Source organism: Mus musculus, chromosome 16, assembly GCF_000001635.26.
Source record: "Mus musculus strain C57BL/6J chromosome 16, GRCm38.p6 C57BL/6J".
Taxonomy (NCBI): Eukaryota; Metazoa; Chordata; class Mammalia; order Rodentia; family Muridae; genus Mus; species Mus musculus.
Window position 1 is genome coordinate 31,683,283 of NC_000082.6, and position 21,381 is coordinate 31,704,663.

Consider the following 21,381-nt stretch of genomic DNA (forward strand, 5'->3'; position numbering starts at 1 on the left):
ATGTATGTTTACAGTGTATTTTGATCATATTTGCCCTATAATTTCCCAGTCAGTTCCCCTAGACTCTTCTCCCATACCTACTTCTCACCTTTATTTCCAATACAGTTTTTAATGATCTATTGAGTCTAATTAGGGCTACTCTTATGTGCATGGGTATGGTCCATCTGCTGAAGGGAACATGGGTGACATAACCAGTCGCTGTAATACCCTCAAAGAAAATTGCCACTCTCCATTCCACCATTTGTCACTGGCTGTGGCTTCTTAGCTAAGCACCCATGGCACCGTCACTGTTTACATTTGAAACGGTATATGAATGTGTATTGGGTATAGGGTTATGTGGATGTGCCTTCAGAGACCACAAGAGGCCATTGGATACTCTGGAGCTGGAGCTTCAGGCAGTGGTGTCCTCCCTTGCATAGGTGCTGGGACCCAGCTGAGGTCCATTGCAAGAGCAGGGGGCAGTCTTAACTGAGCCATCTCTCAAAAACACGCTAACTTTTGAAGTGTAAACTTTCTAAGACTTGCCTTGCAGGTTTTGATGTGACATAATGAAACGAGGAAATAACCTGTTAACAGTATGTGGTTGAGCCGTGGTTGGTGGCGCACACCTTTGATCCCAGCACTTGAGAGGCATAGGCAGGTGGATCTCTGCGTTTGAAACCAGCCTGGTCTACAGAGTGTTCCAGGGCAGCCAGCGCTGTTACACAGAGAAACCCTGTCTTCAGGGGAAAAAGAAGTCTGTGGTAGAATTGGACTTAGTTTTCTAATAGTTAAAGAGGCCTTTAAACATTGCATAGTTTAGTAGATGTAAATGATTTTGAGATTTTATTTTTCTTTATCTATAGATATTCAAGAATTTTATGAAGTGACCTTACTTGATAATCCAAAATGTGTGGATCATTCAAAGCAGTGTGAACCAGTTCAGCCTGTGACTACTTGGGAGATTGCCAGCCTTCCAAGCACTGCCGTGACGTCAGAAACCCTGCCCGGCAGCCTTAGCCCTCCAGTAGAGGTAAGAGAAAGTTTTCCTGAAGTCACTCAGTGATCAATTTTCTTTTTAAGGTGGGTATATTTTGGAAATAATAATGAGATAGAGAATAGAATTAAAATATTCTTTAAAAGTGTCAAGAATCTTGATTCTGTCTAAAGTTTTTAACTTGTTTGAGGTCTGAAATACTTGTTTTAGGAAATTAGTGTCTTGGTGGTAGATCTCAGAAAGCTCCATTTGTATAATTATTAACATGTCCATTGTAGTTTGAAAGATGATTTTCTTGGTGTTCTTGACTAAAGAAAGAATACAATTATGGCTCTGAGCCCTTATGTATGTTAAGAATTCTGTTGATTGGCTTGAAACTCTGTTGATGCTCTGTTGATTGGCATTACAACTCACTGAAGACTAGCAGTCCTTCCAGTCAGCATTGGCCTTTACATTTTTCTGTAGTTAAAACTGCTAACGTCTTTGAGTTTTAATAGCTTATCTTTACCATTATAATTGGTAATGTTCTTTTTTTTTGGCTGTGCTGTACTGTTGCTAGTAGAGTTGGATGTGGTGCAGCGTTTTGTGATGAGGATTCCGTCTGAGCAGCATCAGTCATTTAAAAGTGCTTGTCTCTCCATTGGATTCTAGTCCCTCTGGTTAGTGCTAGGCTGTGCTTGGGGAATCGAATCAGCTTCTGTTGGATGAGTAATAAGTCGGGGGGGGGGGGCAGCTATGAAGCACACTAGGAATGAAGAGTCCAAGTTTTCACTTTCTCTTTATTTAATATGTTGTTGCATAACTAGCATTTGAGAGTGGTGTGATTGAGCACATATAATCCCTCTCCTACAGTTTAAAGCTGAAAAAAAAAAGAGAAATCTAAAAGAAAATTACTGACCCAGCTTAAGGCTAGCTAATTTTTACAAGTCTATCTTTGGATATCAGACTTTTTAACATTAAATTTATAGTTAGTTCTCTTAGTAACCCTGATAGAATCTTACACATTTCTCTGTGTATGATTCTTATTTTTCTCTTTTTAAACGTTACTTTTTTTCTTGGATAATTTCTTTTACCATCCTCTTTAGTTGATCCATTGTTTGCTATAATGAGAGTTCATCCTGTGGTCTGTTTCAAATGTAGTTTAAAAATGTCTGTAGTTACTTCTGTGGTTCAGATAAATGTGTTGCTTCCAAAGTAAGTTGCCTGGCATGCCTAAGACCCTGGATTCAACCCTGACCCCAGAAGTGGGGAGGCCATGAGGGATTGTTTGTCATAAGTGGTCCTTATAAAAGAAGCTTTATGCCAAAGTTTAGGTCTGTCCTCTGCCTGTGAGAGTGGAGCAAGATGTCACTGACCAGAGCACATGCCTAGAATCCAGGCCTGGCCTCCAGAGTGTTAGTGAGGCATGTGCTTCTCTTTTACAGAAATGATTCTCATACGATAAACCTCGACAGGTACTGTTTTCTAGGTTATTTTACATGTATGGTCATTTGCCTTTATATATGTATGTGAGACACATATATGCCTGGTGTCTGAGCCGGTCAGATGAGAGCATACAATTCACTGGGGCTGATATACAGATAGTAATAAGTCACCATGTGAGTGCTGGGAATTGAACCCAGGTCCCCTGCAAGAGCAGTAAATGCTTCTAACCCCTAACTATTGAGCCAATTCTCCAACCCCCCAGTTAGAGTTTCCCTATTTATTATCTTAGTCCTATATTAAAAGGCTTGTGTTTTTAAAAAAAATCATTAAGGTTTAAGAGATTGATTTTTCATGTCTTTTTTTTTTTTTAATCTTTATTATTTTAAACTCCAGATTTTATTCCCCTTCCAGTCCACCCTCCAACTGTTCCACATCCTATATCTCCTCACCTCGCTCCTGTCTCCACAAGGATGTCCCTAACCCCACCCCACCAGACCTCTAAACTCCCTGGAGCCTCCAGTCTTTGTGCTTCTTCTCTGACTGAACCCAGACCCAGCAGTCCTCTGCTGTATATGTGTATATCAGCTAGTGTATGCTGCATGGTTGGTGATCAGTGTCTGAGAGATCTTGGGAGTCCAGGTTAACTGAGACTGCTGGTCCTCCTTGAGGGTTGCCCTCCTTCTCAGCTTCTTTCAGATTTTCCCTAATTCAACCACAGGGGTCAGCAGCTTCTGTCCATTGGTTGGGTGCAAATATCTGCATCTGACTCTTTCAGCTGCTTGTTGGGTCTTTCAGAGGGCACTCATGATAGGTCCCTTTTTGTGAGTGCTCCAAAGCCTCAGTAATAGTGTCGGGTCTTGGGGCCTCCCCTTGAGCTGGATCCCACTTTGGGCCTGTCGCTGGACCTGATTTTCATGTTTATTTACTATGTTTTCTATTGTTTGCTTATAAATCATTGTGTGTATCACATACATGCCTGGTGTCTGAGCAGGTCAGAATGGTTTGGAACTGGAGTTATGGGTAGTTGTGAGCCATCATGTAGGTGCTGGGAACTGAACTCCAGACCTCTGTAAGAACAACAAGCACTCCCAATCACAGAGCCATCTCAGCAGCCCTCCCTTTTATAGAGTACTTTACAATGTCTGATACAATATAACCAGTGGAAATGACTACTCATTAAATTGAAAAAAAATGAGCTGTTGGTGAGGTAGATTTCTGTAAAGAAATGTCAACAGTGTTGTCTTTGTTAGGGTAATAATTGCTATGATAAAACACCATTTTGCTATGACCAAAAACCAAGTTGGGGAGGAAAGGGTTTGTTTATAGGCTTACACTTCCATATTATTGTTTATCACCAAAGGAAGTCAGGACAGGAACTCAAGCAGGGCAGGAACCTGGAGGCAGATGCCATGAAGGGGTGCTGCTTACTGGCTTGCTTCCCATCGGCTTGCTCAACTTGCTTTCTTATAGAACCCAGGACTCAGGGATGGCACCACCCACAATGGGCTGGCCCTTTCCTCATCATCACTAATTAAGAAAATGCTCAGCAGCTGGCTCTTAGGGAGGTGTTTTCTCAATTGAGATTCCCTCCTTCCAGATAACTCTAGTTTGTGTGTGAATTAAGACAAACCAGTACAAATGTATTGAATTTCATCAACATTATAAGGGAAAGTAGAAATTATGGCTTAGTACTTGCATGGCATGCATGAAACCTCTTAGGTTTGATCACCAACATAGAAGGGAAAGGGTTTTAGAAACATTTCTAAGTGAAATACTGATACCTATACAGCCCTAATTTCTTTCTTTACTGTCTAGACACTCGCTGAAGGCTCAAGCAAATGAAGAGTGAGAACATTTAAATAAAAAAATGTTAGATGTGATTAGTTTGGAAAATGTGTGAGGATGACTAGGATCACATGGTGTTCCCTGTGGTAAATGTTCAAGTAATGTTTGAAATTCATACTCATTCATGGATGGACTCTTTCAGAGAAGCGTTGGGATACATCCATCAACTTCTGGATTATTTTTTTAGTGGGGAAAATGTCTATGCCAAACTTGTGAAGTCTGTTGTTAAAACTACTGTTTCTGTAGTAAATAGCTTGACAGATGTTAGTCTGAAAATGTACATAGTTTCAAACATACTGACAGACAGTTCAGAGCAATGTTTGGAGATTTAATTGTTTGAGAGAATCTCAATAGGAAATCCATTCCCCTGTTATCCATCCATCCTTGCTGTGTTTGGATGGGACACTTGGCTAGGTGATTATTAACTTGATCTCTTGTTTCAGTCATATTTGTGGCTGAAAAGACTTTGGACCACACTGACCCAAATTCAAACAAATGCAAAAAGACACTTGTGTTTAACCACAAATTGAATGATAACCTGGAAATCATAAGGTTATTTTGCTTTATACAAGATTTGACTTATTGTACTTATATACTAAATCCTGGGTAGGCAATCTTTTTCTGACAAAAATGTCATACAACATGGTCTTGCCTCTTTTACTTGCAGTTTTTGCAAAACGTATTTGACATTGATTAGTTTCTGCAAGCACTTGTCTGTTTTCTCTAAATCTTTGCAGTGTAAGTTTCTTTGTCGTATTTATTTATTTACAGTTGGTAACAGGTGTAAATCTTGCCAAATCCTTTTTAGTTAACCTTATGACTTTGTTACTTTTTTTCTAATGTAGTAAAATTAAATTCAATATAGTTTATTTTTAAAGTGATGACTTATTTTCTCTGTGGCTGTGTGTGTGTGTGTGTGCGCTTGCCTTTTACTTTGAACATACTCCTAGTGAGATGTTTAAATAATCTTTGTTTGTAAACTTGTATTAGAGACAAGGATCTCCCACTGCACCCCACCCTAGTGTTAATGGTCAGTGAGTGTGTGCACGAGGCAGTTCCCTGCCTCCCCTCTCCCTTTGTTGGACTTTTATTCATTTCTTCAAAGAGGCATTTTGTTTTAATAAAAATAATTCTGTTGGATTACTTTGAGAAGAGTATATGACTTTAAAGAAAGGAAGATAAAGTAGGAGAAATTTCCTAATTTACTGAGAGGTGATTACAGAAAGAATCTACTGTTCTGTTCCTAGTGTCACATTTTAAGTGGCTGGAAGAACCAAAGGGTTAAAAATGAGACCATAAGAACAAACTTTTCTATGACTTTAGGATAAAGAAACCTTTTTTTTCTTTTTTGATGTTTCAAGACAGGGTTTCTCTGTGTAACTCTGACTGTCCTCTGTAGACCAGATTGGCCACAAACTCCAGAGTTCTCCTGTCTCTGTTTCCTGAGTGCTGGTACTAAAGGTGTGCACCATTATCCCTGGAAAAGAAACCTTTTCTCTAAGGGTTACAAAACAAAGAAGCAACCACTGTGGTGGTTCAGGCTCAGGATGATAAGTAAACTGGGGAACTTAAATCCTGATATAAAAGAAACTGAAAAAGAAGTCTAGGGCTGGCTGAATAACTCAGTGCTAATATATACGAGGACTTGGGTTCCATCCTTAGTCTGATTTTAAAGTCTGTGGAAGGTGCCTTAGTGGTTAGTACATGCCTGGTATATATGAAGCCTGATGTCTGATCTCCAAAGATCAAGAATGCTGACTGTAGAGTTATTTTGTTGGATTTTAGTTATAGAACTTTTGTATCTTTGCTGGTTGTGGTGGTTCTTGCCTCTGATCCCAGTATTCTGGATGCTAAGGCTGGAGTATTTTGAATTTGAGGCCAACCTGGGCTATATAGTGGGTGAGCCCACCTCCTAAAACAACAACAACAACACATCATCGTCGTCAGCTAACCAACAAATCAAAAAAAGAATTTCCACATAGTGCATAAGGACTAACTTTCTTTATTTGTGTAACTATTTCAACTCAAGAAAAACAGAATATAGTCAGCATTCAATATGAAAGTGACCAAAGGATGTGGATGAACAGATTATAGAAAAAATATAAAGCAGTAAACCTGACATTAAAGATGCAAATAAAACTGACAAGGAATATTTTCAAATGACTAGCTCATTAAAAGCTAGCTAAATGAGTGCACAGACACTTATGGTTGGCAGAGGAGAGTACACTTGCATACTACTTTTGAGACAACAATATAGAATTCTGTGACTAGTATGTGCTATAGATTTATTTTCTTATAGAATAATTAAAGAAGTGCTCGTGGGAATATTCTGTGTAATATTAATAAATATAGGAGAGGAAGCAGTCTGAATGATTATGGGTAAGGAGCTGGATTAAAAAGCATACTGTGTTAGTGACATAGTTTAACTTCTCAGGACTCCTGTGCCAGAGAGAACTGACTTGCACACTTGTCCACTGATCTGGACACGTGTGCTGTGGCATTGTGCTCATGTGTGCCTGCATAGACATGCACACACACAAAATAAAATTCTAAAAGTAAAAGATTTCACTGTAGCTATTTTAAGCTAAAGAATTTTAAGCTAAAATATATTCAGCTAAAATAAACACAAATATAAATTCTATATGTCTACTGTGGCTGGTTTTCAGCTTGATTTTACTCATTGTACTTTGACTTTGTGATAGTCTGAGAGTGATAGGTTCAGTAAAAACCACATTTCAGATTTTGAATTTTGATCTTTTCCAGTACCCACAACAGTGGCTCAGTGAATCCATCTGACACCTCCAGACCTCTGTGGGCATCAGTCATTTTGAGCTTGAGTGAATCTCATGCCTAGGAAAGAAGTACTGGGCTGTAGCCCTGCCTCCAAGACTTACTTTTGAGTCTAGGCAGTGGTAGCACCACCTCTGCCAGTCAGTGAGTGTGTGTGTGTGTGTGTGTCCACGCCAGTCAGTGAGTGTGTGTGTGTGTCCACATGCGCGCTGGTTGTTCAGCCCTATTGTTCACTTTGAATCTTCAGTGAAGTATCTGTTTACATTTCTTACCCACTAAAAAGGGTCTTTTATTGATTAACAAGATTTCTATCTGGATATAATTCCCTTGTCAAATACATACATTAAAAATATTTTCTCAGATTCTTGGACATGCTTTGTCTATTGTCTTTTGTTTTTTTGTTTTTTGTTTTTTGTTTTTTGTTTTTTGTTTTTTGTTTTTTTGTCTTTTGAGACATTGCTGGAGCTCTCTATGTAGACTAGGCTGGTCTTGAACTCACAAGATTGCCTGCCTCTGCCTCTTGGCTCTGAGATTAAAGGTACTTCTGTTTTTTAATTTCCAAGGTTTAATATAACCCAGTTTATGCTTAATACAGTGTTTTCTGGTTTCAAGATCACTAAGATTTTCTGTTTTTTTTTGTTTTGTTTTGTTTTGTTTTGTTTTGTTTTGTTTTTCAAGACAGGGCTTCTCTGTGTAGCCCTGGCTGCCCTGGAACTCACTTTGTAGACCAGGCTGGCCTCGAACTCAGAAATCCGCCTGCCTCTGCCTCCCGAGTGCTGGGATTAAAGGCGTGTGCCACCACGCCAGGCTGTTGTTGTTGTTTTATCAGACACTTTTATTTTGGTTTTCATGATTATATGACCCGTATTGCAATTTTCAGAATGATATAAAATTTTGTGCCATCCTTCAAATTATAGTTGCACCATATGCACCTTGAAGACTCAGTTCAAAACCTTTAAATGTGAAATCTTCACCCATTTCTTGGTAGAAACTAATCTCTGTATGTGTATAGATAGCTCTTTGTACTTTTTTCTTCTTGAATAGTGGAGTCAGTGAGATACCCAAGTTTGTTACTTGGTAACTTTCTTTTGGGTCCCATATTTTACAATTAATTTGGGTCCTTTTTATGTCTCTTTAAAATTCTGTTTTAGAAAAACCTTATAGCCACAGAAAAATTAGAGAGAGTTTGTGTGTGTGTGCACATGTGTGTGCACGCACATACATACAAAATGAATCCTATGTGTATATTCACTTAAAATTCATTGAGTTTGAGTTAAGTAGGTTTATAGTTTTTACTCACATTGGAAAATTTCACCCACTGACTGGGATTTAGTAACATAGCCTGAAAAATCTTGAGTCAGAGACAAGAATATTACAAGGCCAGGAGCTGGAAAGATGATGGCTCAGTGATTAAGAACATTGGCTGCTCTTCCAGAGGACCTGGATTCAATTCTCAGCACACATTTGACTGCTTACAACTGTCTGTAACCCCGGTTTCAGAGGGAATCTGGCACACACACAGGTGGGACACAGATAGATACATTTAGCCAAGAAACCCATACAGACAGAGAGAGAGAGGAGAGAGGAGAGAGGAGAGAGAGGAGAGGAGAGAGGAGAGAGGAGAGGAGAGAGGAGAGAGAGGAGAGGAGAGAGGAGAGAGGAGAGAGGAGAGGAGAGAGAGAAAGAGAGAGAGAGAGAGAGAGAGAGAGAGGGAGGAGAGAGGAGAGGAGAGAGAGAAAGAGAGAGAGAGAGAGAGAGAGAGAGAGAGAGAGAGAGAGAGAGAGAGAGAGAACGCGCGCGCGTGCTACATTTAGCCAAGAAACTCATTTACTAAGATAGGTAGATAGATGGGAAGGAAGGAAGAAAGAAGAAAAAGAATTAAATATTATAAGTCTAAGGCTGACTGGTCTACAGAGTATATTCAGAGCCACTCTGGACAGTTTAATGAGACCCTATCTCAAAACCTAAAAATGAGGATCCTGGATTAAAAGTAAGAAAGATTTCATTCTCCCCCCCCCCCCCCATACACACACACAGGGAGAGTGATTCTAATTATATGTAAATCAGTTTGCTTGGATTTGTCTCCACAGCTCTCTAGTGTTTTGATTTTTCCTCATTTTGGACAGTTTCTATGTCTTAAAGTTTATCAAATGTAGTATCATTAATTCCACTCAGAAAAAAATTCATTTCAGACATTTTAATGATCTCTAAAAGTTTGATTAGGGCTTTTTCTTTTTTTTTTTTAGTTCCTCACATCTTATAATGTCATGTTTTTTGTTGTTGTTTTGTTTTTGTTTTTTATACATTAACATACTGGGACAGAAACAAAGTGACTTTTAAATGCCCTTGTATACTATTTTTGCCACTTGTCATTTCTGACTCTCATAATTGACTTTTTGTCTTTCCTTTTCCTGCTCTTTATATGTCTGCTCATCTTTAATAAGTTTGACAGACATTTGTGTGTTTTACCCCTTTATAAGTATAGATAATTTTATTTTACTTCTTTAAGTATTCTTGAGGTTTGGTTTGATATATAGTAAATTTGCTTGGGAAAAAGTTTAAATCTGTTGTAGTTTTAAGCTTTTTTTCCCTTGAGTACTGGAGAACCTTTAGTGTAAGGCTGATTTTGTCCCCAGATTGTGGCCGTACTCTTAGTCCTGGCTGGTATTCTGCCTATTAGGAATTGTTCTATTCTTAGTACTTTGTGAATTCTGGGTACACTCTACCTCCTGGCTTTTTTCTTAACCTTACATTTATGTCTTTGCTGATCACAGTGATCAGGGCTAACCTGAGGACTTGAGGGAGCCCTGCCCAGCTGGAGCTCCCTGTGCAGCTCTGTTCCTTCTGCTTACTGTTACCATGAATTTTGGACACCTTGGCCATACTGAGTTTTCATTCAGTTCTCACATATTACTGGTCTGTGTTTAGTTTTTCTCTTCCTTTGCTGTTGCCCCAAAACTTTGACTGCACAGTTACAGGGCTCATCTTGTTTCCCCTCATGGAGGTTCATTGCTTTAAACTGCCTAGCTCAGTACTTGAAAATGATTCCTTTATATTTGTCCAGAATTGTTGTCTTAGTTGTTTAAGGTGGGCCATTTTGTTCTGTTGTTCGTCACGGTTAAAAGCAGTAGCTTATGTAGAAATCCACTGGTATTTTGAAGTGGTACTGGTTATCTTCTGTGCCTCAGTGTTAGATGAGGTTGTTATCCCCAAGTGTTTATATTTAGGTCTTTTGAAAGTTGTTCATATTACAGGGTAGCTTGTAAATCATTTCAAAGAGCAGATGACTTACAAAGGAACATATTGATTTAAAACACCCCTAGTCAATGCCACTTTGGGTATTGATAGGTGGAGTAAATGCAGAATTTAATTCAGATTAAATGATCCTTCTTGAGTATGAGATGCTACATTCAAACTTCGCTGAAAGATAATTAAGTACACTAAAAAGGTAATACAGTTAACTGGTTACAACATAGACATTGCAAATATGCAACTATTGTCCAAATAGGGATAATAGGGATACTTAAAATAGGTACTAGTAGGAAATTGGGTAAATAGTCAGGTGATATTTTAATTAAAAAAAAAAAAAGCAACATCTCATGAAACTTAGATTCTGTAAAATGGCTGTTTAAAATCAAGAAGGTGTGTGTGTTGGGAGGTGAGTATGCAGACACACATGCACTTGTGTGTTGAGGCCAGAGGGCAATTTTTGGTATAGTTATGACTAATTAGCTGTACACCTTTGTTTTTGAGATAGGGTCTTTCACTGGCCTGGAATGTGCTGATTTAGGCTAAGCTGGCTGGCCATCAAGCCCAAGAGATCTGCCTTGTCTCTACTTCCCCAGTCTTGGAGCTACAAGTCTGAGCTGCACATGTGGCAGCTCATAATTAAATATGTGTTCTGAGCATTAAGCTTAGGTCCTTATGTTTATAATGCAAGCACTTTATCAACTGAGCCATCTTTTCAGCCCAAATGTGATTATTCACGAGTGACTCTAATGTCTAAGATGAAAATAAGCTTTCCAACTAAAATTATTTCCTAAAATGTGATTGTTGTTAAATATATATCAAGCTGATTCAAATTTAAACTTAGCTTTTTGGCAATTCTATATCTTACAAGTTTAGTTGGCAAAGGTATTTCAGAGGTTTTCTTGGGAAAATGAGTTCTCATTTTCAGAATCAATTCAGATTTTCAATTTTGTAACTATCTACAATTAGAAAGGCTCCTCAGTCATCCACACCTACTGAGGGCTGGTTACACTGTGGTCACACTGTCTAACCCAGAGGTGAGGAGGGTAAAATAGTGGGCACAGGAGCGAGCATTCCTGAGCTTTTGCCCTGGTTGGGACTTAGAGTCTCCTGAGTATAGAAATTAGGACAGAAGTAAGGTGGGGCGGGGGGGGACGACTCTTAGTACCACTGTGCAGTTTATAAAAAGGAAACGGAGTTCTCCTAACCCCCACCAGGAAAAAAAAGGACTGGTTATATAGCTTATTAGTGGGTTCAACCACGTTTCTGATTTGCTATAGGGATTGTCCAACATCTGCTTTTAGGAGGTCTGCCACACTGAGGAAGATCTCTCTCTGGGCAAGACTATTTCTGGTATCTTAAAGTTTCATGAGAGAAATTTCAGAACACTAAGAAAGAAACCAGTACATTCTTCTCAAAATACAGTGCCCTGACAGTACTTGAATATTGCCTTCATTGTTTTAAAACAATCATTTTGTTTTAAAAAGTGATAAATTTATTGAAGGGACCAAAATTGCAGACAGTGCTCTTCCTTCTATGTGCTTTTCTAGGGGAGTCAGCCGCTTATGAAATGGAAAGGCACTTGGCGCCCCTGTGCCCAGTCTCTGCTCTGCTAGCCTGTCCAATACTGTGCTTGATAATCTTGAAGGACAGACAACATTTAAAAAGTTGGATGAATTCTGGGTTAAAAAAATCCCCACTTATTGAGGAGTTTGAAATGGTACAGTTGTAACTGCCTTCCTGTGGTGTTCCCTCCCTCTACTTGAGGGACAAGGAATTGAGTGGAGTAGATTTAGTAACACAATAAAGTAACAGTCTGTCTTCACTGGTAAAATGCTATTTATTTTGATAAAGAGAGAAAGTGGAAGTATTAACGACACTTTAACATGATTGCTTTGTTCTTCCCGCTCCCCTTCTCAAAAATAACACTTGGAATATTCCATTCATTACTGCCGAGAAAGTCATCGGTTTGCAGGCTGCAGCTGCTGAGATGGCTTAGTGGGAGAAATGTTTGCTTGCATTTTTCTAGTGATTCTTTATTAATTTTTTTGGCCGTTCTTTGAATATCTAAACTGTAGCAAACCAGGAGAAACAGATTTAAATTTGTGTTGGGGAAACCTCCTTGTGGGGCATTTTATCAGATGACTCCCTGGCAACGCACCCTGAAGAGATGGATTAATGAGGTAGCGTCTGAAGCAGCAGTGGGCTCGCACGGAACCAACCCGCCAAGTTGCACAGTGTTCTGTTGGATAATTTCAAGTTCTTGAGACACAGATTACATAAAGAAGATTGTGGGGCACGTGATGCCTTCTGGCTTCTTATGTTTCAGAGAGTAGAAAAATTGCTAGCTCTAAGAATGGATCCTGGCAAGATCTTGGCACAGTCATAACTTTTCATCTATGATTTTATCTAACAACTTTATTTAAAGTTTTGTTGTTATGAAATAGGCATTTTGAATAGTTTTGCTTTTGTATAAAATATTGTAATGGTAGAATAATGGATTGCCTGTGCATTGTAACTACAAAGGTAAGATGGTATGATTTTCTGTGTTCATTTTTAAAGATATAACCATTGTTAGATGCTTGAAAACAGATCTTGAATCTTTGTAATGCATAGTTAGCAAAGGCAATAGTTTGCAATGTATTTCAAGTAGATCAAAAATAGTGTGTTAAACTGATTTTTTTCCTCTCTCCAAGATTTCAGGAAGCTTTCCTCCTAACAGCAGAGGTCTGGAAAGCCTTGGTGTGCTCAGGTCTTGTATTTTCTCAGAGCTCTTCTCTTCTACCCTGACGTGTCATGTTAGCTGCCAGTGTAGTTCATTTTGCAGACAGCTCTGGACTCTTCTTTCTAGCAGTCGGGTTCTTGGTGTGTTGTTCGATAGATACTGGTCTGGACTGAGGACCCTTGACTTCCTCAGGCACGTCCGTCTTGAAGCACTTTTGAAGGCTGCTCTGCTTTTTATCTTGAGAACAGCACGCCTCACTTAGTCTCCAAGCAGACGACTTTGGTTATAAGTTTTAGGTGCTTACATTTAAACTTTAGCTTTCAGTTCTCAAAACAGGAAGTGCCCTTTTTGTTTTTTATTTCTACATATCAATGTCACATGGTGATTTTTAGATTTAACTGTTGAGACTTTAAAATTATGTTTAGTGATAAAAGAATAAGTATTTCTGAAAACAGTGTATTATTATTTCTGTGTAGTGAATTAGTTCTCAGAAGAAACCTGGGGAAATTGATGGCACTGAGTTCTTGTTTTGTTGTATTGCGTGCAGAGCTTTGGTTCAGGTAGCAGTCTGTGATCAATGCCAGTGTGATCAGATGCCTGTCCTCTGCTCTCGGGCATGACTTTTTAGTTTGTGTTTTCCTTTTTTTTTTAATCTGTGTTTGATTGTCTCCTGTGAATTACCTTGTGTAATTTCATTTAGTTTAAATTTTTTTCTTCCAATATTATAGCAAAGTTATTTGATATATCTCTTTAGTCTGAATTTGATAGAATTAGATTTATTTTTGTATTCAGCTCTTTTAGGCAGAAGAGAACAATTTTTTTATTTCTTAAAAACCATTGGATATAATCACTTACCTTAAAATATTTATAAATTATTATGTAACTGTGAAAACAAAAATAGGAAAATATGGAGGTTGGAAATTAGGAAGCATAAAACATTATTTGTAGTTCTGAAAATGCTAAATTAGAATAATTTATTCTATGATTAGAAATAAACACTGAACATTTTTAATCAGTTGCTACAGCAAGATAAGCAAAATTTTTTTCTCCTCAACTAAAGGCTTCAGTGTATGCTCCCTCCCCCTTTTTATCTTCCGGTTCTAGGGTCCTTTCAGATTTTTGGAGAGTGTTAAGCTGTATAAAATCTGACAGTGTAGTTGATATAATTCTATCGTGTTAATACTAAACACCTCAAGTAAAAATTTTTTCATCATCCGCCTCCCCTTTCTCCCACTTGTGTAGGCACAGTGAACTAGGTAGGCACGTTGCATCATTGCTACCATGGATACCCTTAAGACCAGGCCTGTGGGCTGAGCTACAGCAGTGATGATTAGCTTTTAGTCCCCCCATAACTATAATAACTATATGTTCTTCACAATGAAGACTGTTATTTTAAAATGCTTTCAAATGACTAGGTTGTGAGATGAGATGACTAAATCTTCACTGTTATTGAACTGCTAAATCTTGGCCTCCATCTACAGTAGTATAATTGGCATTTACTAATTTAAGACAGTCATAAATAGCCCTACGTTCCTCTTCTGACTAATACAGTCCTTAAAAGGTTTCCCTGCTCCTAGAGCTGGGAATTAGACCCAGGACCGTGAATATGTCAAGCAAGCGCTCCCACCACTGAGCTGCATACCCAACCCTGATTAATACCTTCGAAACAGAAATGTAGTGGATTTGAAAGCATGCTTCTTCCATGAATAAAAAGAAAAAGGCATTTTGGGTTTAAACATTTTTTCAAGGGAAAAGAACACTTAGAGTATTGTTTCTGGTTATTTTTACTTATATTAATATAGATTATATGTTACTTAATCAGCTTGGGTACAATATTTTCTTGTATGTCTCTCATATAATATCTTAGAAAACAGTTTAGTTTTCTCCTTGAGAGTTTTTAGCTTCTTAACTAGTGATTTTATAAATATATCAGTGTGGAGGTAACATTAGGGGCTAGGCAGAGGAATAAGTTTCACTAGGTTCATTATCACTGTAGGGAAGCTGTGACCACACTAGATCTAAGGAGTACTTTGGGAATATTGCTAAATAGCTCTTTTGTTTATAGAGCAGTAAAGTGCTATGTGTAAACTGCAGCTCAGGGTGTCTACCTTCCTCATGGATGGAGGATTTTATCTGGTCAGTAACTGGGAGGAAAAAAGAGAGGAGGAGCTAACAGGTACAATGAGTATCAGGATTGCTTGTAGGACCATATCTTTTTCCACCTTTGGTTATAGTAGTTTTTGATCATGTAATTAGAAAGGCTCTTCTCTATGTCTTCTTAGGACCATTTAATAGACTGATAGATGGCAGAGAGTAGAACTAGAAAAAAGAGAAGTGTTGTGTACAATCCTTAATTAACTCTGGGAACTCGAGATTAACTCTCTAGCTCGAGATTTGCTCACACTCAGTGCCGGGTGTGTGTGTGTGTGTCTCTGTCTGTCTGTCTGTCTTGTATGTGCCGTGTGTGCACCAGTGCCCAAGGAGGCCAAAAGGGGGTATGGGATACTCCGGAACTAGAATTAGAGACACTTGTTAATTATGTAGATGCTGGGAATTGAACCTAGATTCTCTGGAAGCTCAGTCACCACTGTTAACTGCTGAGCTGTCTCCAATCCCAGTTGTTAATACTTTTATTATTTAATTTGCTAAATCAGGTAGCTCATGTTAGGTGCTGTCAGGACAGTTTTAATATTTGTGTGTGTTTTTTTTTTTTTATATTCACAATTAAAGAATTGGCAATACTTTTGCTTTAAGAACTACCCCATGTTTCCGTTACTTTCTGTTAATAGGGCTTTTTCCAGGTCTTCTGAGGTGTTTCTTTCATCTTGAGGTATATGTGCATAGATAGCCGTTTCCGTCTTGTTACCTCAGAGCTTATCCTTCCGACTCCAGTTTGTGGATGGCTGGATCAGAACTACTTAGTTCTGCTGCCGCTGTACGAGCGCACCCACTTCTTCTCACACACAGTAGACTATGTGTGCACTTATATTCTTTAGTACTGTGTTGTTCTTATTGTACTGAAAGTATCATGCAAGTAGCATTGTTTAGTTTTCCATGGTATATCTGCCTGCCCAAGTGTTCAATATATAGTAGCTACTCAGTAAATATTTGTTATGGGTATAGCTTTGGTCCAGATAACCGAAACTTGAGGCCTAAAAATTATATTACTTTGTAATGCACTTAAAGATATTTCCGAAAACTCATTTTATTGGTGCTGGAGAGAAGTAGCTTAGTGATGAGAACTCTGGCTGCTCTTCCAAGGATCTGGCTCCAGTTCCCAGCACCCAGGTGGGGGCTCACAACTGAGTGTGACTGCAGTTTCAGGAGAGCCAGTGACCTTTGCTGGCCTCAGTGGACACCAAGCACACAAGTAGGGCACAGACTTAAATGCAGGCAGAACAGTCACACACCTAAGCTACACTATTAGAAATTAATTATAATTCTGCATATTTTTTTAATAATAAATTCAGAAAGATCCAGAAAGTAGGTTTTCCTGTTGTTTCCACTTATTATTTTTTTTCTTTTTTTAAAAAATAATTTATTTTCATTTTATGTACATTGATGTTTTGCCTGTGTGAGGTTGTCTGGTCTTCCGAAACTGGAATTACAGACAGTTGTGAGCTGCCAGGTGGTTGCTGGGAATTGAACCCGGGTCCTCTAGAAGAACAGCCAGTGCTCTTAACTGCTGAGCCATCTCTCCAGCCCCATCACTCATTTCTTGTTGAGTTATTTATTTGTTTATACCCCAAGATGCCCCTCACAGATTCTCTCCTCCCATCCCCCTTTCCTTTTTCCTCTGAGAGTGCAGAACCCCCCTGGTTCATCAAGTCTCTGCAGTGTTAGGTACATCCCCTCTCACTGAGGCCAGTCAGGTTGCCCCAGCTCCAATTGTGGGACCCACATGGAGACTGAGCTGCACATCTGCTTGCTTGCTTGCTTGCTTGCTTGTTTTTTTTGTTTTTCAAGACAGGGTTTCTCTGTGCAGCCCTGGCTGTCCTGGAACTCACTCTGTAGACCAGGCTGGCCTCAAACTCAGAAATCCATCTGCCTCTGCCTCCCAAGTGCTGGGATTAAAGGCGTGCACCACCACTGCCCGGCCTGCTTCTGCTTTCTTATTTGGCTACTCACTTAAATGCCGGAACAATCCATCGACTGTGTGACGTTTGTATTTGTTTCTGGATTATACTAGAATTGAGAAACAGAATGCTTCCTCACATTAGTGCTTCTGTCTCTGAGCTGCAGAATGTCAGCAGCTTCACCATCGTCCAGTAGAATTTCATACAGTGATGGAAACATCCCGAAAATGGCACTGTCCTGTCTACTAACACTTGAAATGTAGTTGGCTTTTACAAAGAAACATAAGTTTCTAATTTATTTAGTATTATTGGCTTGTAACAACCATTGTTATTCAGCAGCTAATCTTTCACTCTCTGCTCCTGTACTTTTTTTAAAATATAATTTTTGAGGAATAAGCTTAATTCAAGCAAACTAACAACATGCTTGTAATCCCATCTCCTGAGTAGTAGAGGCAGGAGAATTGCAAGTTCTAGGCCAGGCTGGGCTGTTTGGCAAGACCCTGTCTAAACGAAACAACAAAATCAAAACTGTCACTAAATAAATAACTTAGATAACCAGGCATGGCCGGTCTCTATTTCCCAGCATTCAGGAGGCAGAGGCAGGAGGTAGCTCACTGCAGTTCCAGGGTGTACTAGTTTACTAGCTTTAGGCTCACCAGGGCTGGAGGGAGAGACCCTGCCTCACCATCTCTCCTCCTCAGTATATGCACTGTCTCATTTTTATTCCTTCTCTCCCTCTCTCTCTTCTAGGGGAAAGTGCTTTTTTTTTTTTAAATGTGTGTGTACATGTGTACACACATGAGGCCTGGATTCTTCCTCATCGCTTTTCAGTTTTTGAGACAGGGTCTCACAGAACCTAATCCTCTTCCAGCCATCAAGCCCCAGGGGTCTCCTGGGCTCTGCCTCCCTAGTGCTGGGTTACAGGTGCACACTGCCTTGCTTGGCTTTCTACAGGAGTGTGGGGATCTGTTCAGCTCTGTGAACTGAGCCATCTCCCTAGCTCAAGAAACTGTTTTTATTTATCCTGTTTTTTTTCAGGACTTAATAAGTAAGTAAGTAAATAAATAAATAAGTACTTAATAAGTAAAAAGAATGTTTTTATTTTTCTCTTAGACAATTGATAGTATATTTTACATTTATGGGACTTTTCACCCTTTGCTGATCTTAGTTAGAAACTTCTCCTCAATAATTAAAAAAAATTGATTGTGTGTATGTGATTATATTTAAGCAAAAATGGAATTTAGATTCATACCTATTTTAGGAAAAAATTCTAGATCTTCAAAAGATACATGCTAAGGTTTGAACGATAATGCCAATCCTCCAGATTCAGGTTAAAACTTTCTACATGCAATGTGTAGGTGTTGAGAGTTATAGCCTTTGAGAATGGTTGTGTCATGAGTGGTTTGGCCATGTGAGCTGCACCTTGATGAAAAGTCTCAAGGTTCAAGGAGCCCTTACTGTCTTTCTGCCAGAGAGGAATGTAAAGTGTTCTGAAGGATGCCTTCTGCCCCTTTCAGATACCTGTCCAGAGAGTGTTCTCATACGGTCCTCACTCCAACTTCCATACTCATAGGAAATACATTTCAGTTCTTTATTAATTATGTAATCTGTGGAATTAGAGTCTAGCAACACAAACGAGCTGAAATAATCGTAAATAAGACTTTCAGTGAGCAGAACAATTCTTTCTAATTTTTCACTGTTAAAACCAGTGCTTCAGTAAGCAACTTTGTTATTTTGTATTTATGACGGTCTTGTCTATATATATGGCACTGCTAGTTGAGAGGAAAATGTAACTTAATTTTGGTACCTATTGTTCAGTAACTCCATAGGAATTGTGCCATTTTGCATCCTTATTAGCAGTATATGATGAAATATTTTCCTGTAAATTAGCAAAATAATGAGTTTCCAAATTTTTTCTTCTTTGCTGGATGAGCATTGTTACATAAGTGAAGTTTTAATTTGCATTTCTTTATAGTATTTAAACAAGGTTTATTATACTGTATTATTTCCAGAAGTGGTCTTTTTTCCCTTTTGGTGGTTTGTAAGAACTTTGTCATTTTAATCAGAGATTAACCTTTGATGTCGGCTGATGGTCTCCACCCTCGTACACGTGGTCACGGTCTTTACTGTCACAGTGTTGCCCTTCACCCTCCCTTTTCAGTAAAATCGTTTTCTAAATTGTTACCTATTTGTTCTTGTCATTTTTTAAAAATTTTCTTATTTACCTCCATCCCAATGAATTGAAATGACACCTAGTAAATTCGCGTATCTTTGGACCTCTTTCTGGGAAGTCGGTCTGTTTCACTGGTCTGTTTATGAACCAGCTTGACAGAGTTTGACTGATTGAAGCTTTACATAGTATAATTTAGAATCTGATATGGTCTTACTGCTTAGGACTGTTTTAGAGCTCTGCTTACTTAAATCTTACTTATTCTTTGTTTGAGAAAGGGTCTTGCATAGCTTGGACTGACCTTGAATGCATACTCCTCAAGTTTCTAAGTGTGTACTATTACCCCTAGCTTCATTTATTTTTCTATACAAAATTTGGACTCATTAAATTCATTAAACATTTTGTTGTTGAGAGACCCTCTAAAAAATTAGCCTAACATCCTTGGGAATGTTTCTTGCCTGGTTCAGAGAGGCAATAGAGCTAGTTAGATACATCTTTCCAAATGCTAGTATGAATTAGCTAAAAGAACATTCTGTAGGGCCAGTGAGATGATTCAGCAGGTCAGAGTGCTTGCCATGCAAACCTGATCACCTGAATTTGATCTGCAGAACCCAGGGAGGGCGGGGGGGGGGGGGGAGAGAGAGCGCGCACTGAAGTCAGCCTTAACCTCCACATGTGTGTAGTGGTGTGTGCCTCCACTCACACACGCACAGAGGGGAAATGCAACATATTTAAAAAGCAAACCACTGTAGTTTTCCTAGTTTTGAGAAGCTGGGTGGTAGATTATTGTAACTGGACTCCTTAGGGGCTGCTTTTTGTTAATAGGACACAGTATGAGCGAGGATTAAAGACGTATTTCACCTGTTCCCAAGTTGCTTTTACCCTTTGCATTATAATTTTACTAATTAACTAGCTCCAAATCTGTTCTTTGACTAAAACACACTTTTAATTTAATTTAATTTAAATTATTAGTTTATTAGTTTATTCTTGAGGCAGGGTCTCAGCTGTGTAGTTCTGACTGGTCTGGAACTCACTATGCAAGTAGTTGCCAGTGCACCCCCCCCCCCAATCCTTTACTCCTGTGTTGACTGTTGGAGTCAGATGAGTGCTGATTAGGTTGCTCTGCTGCTGAGGTGCAGCACACCCAACAGGTGTATTGAGAGATCTGATAAGAGATTGAAGGCAAGGGTGCTGTAACCACTTGGTATCTTTGTTGTGGCTGAGGGAATGGAGATGGGAGGGAATGGGATATTTGTGTTTAATGAATTTTGAAAATTCTTAACATGTCATTAAATGTTTTACTGTAGCATTTTAAATGATTTTATTGTTTGGATGTTTTATAATTTATTTAATCAACATTTTTGTTTTTACTTTCCTTAAAATGATAAACTTGCTGTTAAATCTGAGCATAATCAAGGTCCATTTGGTAGGAGTTTCTAATGTAAATAACATTTTAATGTGTTGGTAAACACAGCTATTGTCTCACAGTTAAATTACCTTCAGACTGTCTTTTTATTTGAACATCATAATATATACTGAATGTGTTTCTGCTAAGGTTTTTATATCTGGAAGGATTCATTAGTATTTCTTATTTGGAACACAGTGATTAGGGTTTTTTGAGCTTTCCGGTTTTTGTTGTTTGGATTTGGGTTTAGTGACAGGATCTTAGGATTTAACCCTGGCCTGGAACTTACTAAGTAGACCAGAGTGGCTCCAGGCTGACAGAGATCTGCCTGCCTCTGTGTTATCTGGGATTAAAGATGCGCACTACCAGGTCGTGCAGTACTGGATGGTGTTTCTCATTTCACCTTTTTTTTATTTTTCAGTATCTGGTAGTGCTCACCCATCTTACTCCGGATCTTCTGAGTCGATACTGTTTTCAAGCACTGCCTTTATTGTCTGTTCAGTTTTTTGTAATGAATTCCAGATGAATAAGCAAGGCTTCCCTTTTCTTGTTCTGCTGCTCTCACTTTAAATTCTTAACTTCCTTTAAATTTCTGTTTTTGCTGAAGTTCCTCAACAGGTACTGTGCTAGTTAGATGGACAAGAGCCTACAAGGTCCTTGGCGAAGAGAGCTCTGGCTCTGGAGACTGTTGGATTGTTGAGAACAGGACTGATTGAGGGG

At 38.8% G+C, this 21,381-nt stretch overlaps 1 protein-coding gene across 25 annotated transcripts in view; it reads left to right on the forward strand.

The window, feature by feature from the left end:
* Window positions 1-21,381, forward strand: part of Dlg1 (discs large MAGUK scaffold protein 1) — a 209,914-nt gene that overhangs the window by 19,840 nt on the left and 168,693 nt on the right. For 21 of the 25 annotated variants that reach the window (NR_045516.1, XR_003951751.1, XR_003951752.1 and 18 more), the window contains one exon: window positions 846-1,012. Coding sequence is in view for 21 of the 25 variants with exons in the window: in NM_001252435.1 (NP_001239364.1) it covers window positions 846-1,012 (167 nt within the window). In the remaining 4 variants the exon portion in view is untranslated. Of the gene's footprint in view, window positions 1-845; window positions 1,013-12,221; window positions 12,812-21,381 lie in introns of those variants that run through there. The other 4 variants (XM_006521770.4, XM_030248962.1, XM_017316869.1 and 1 more) reach the window with 3 other exon arrangements.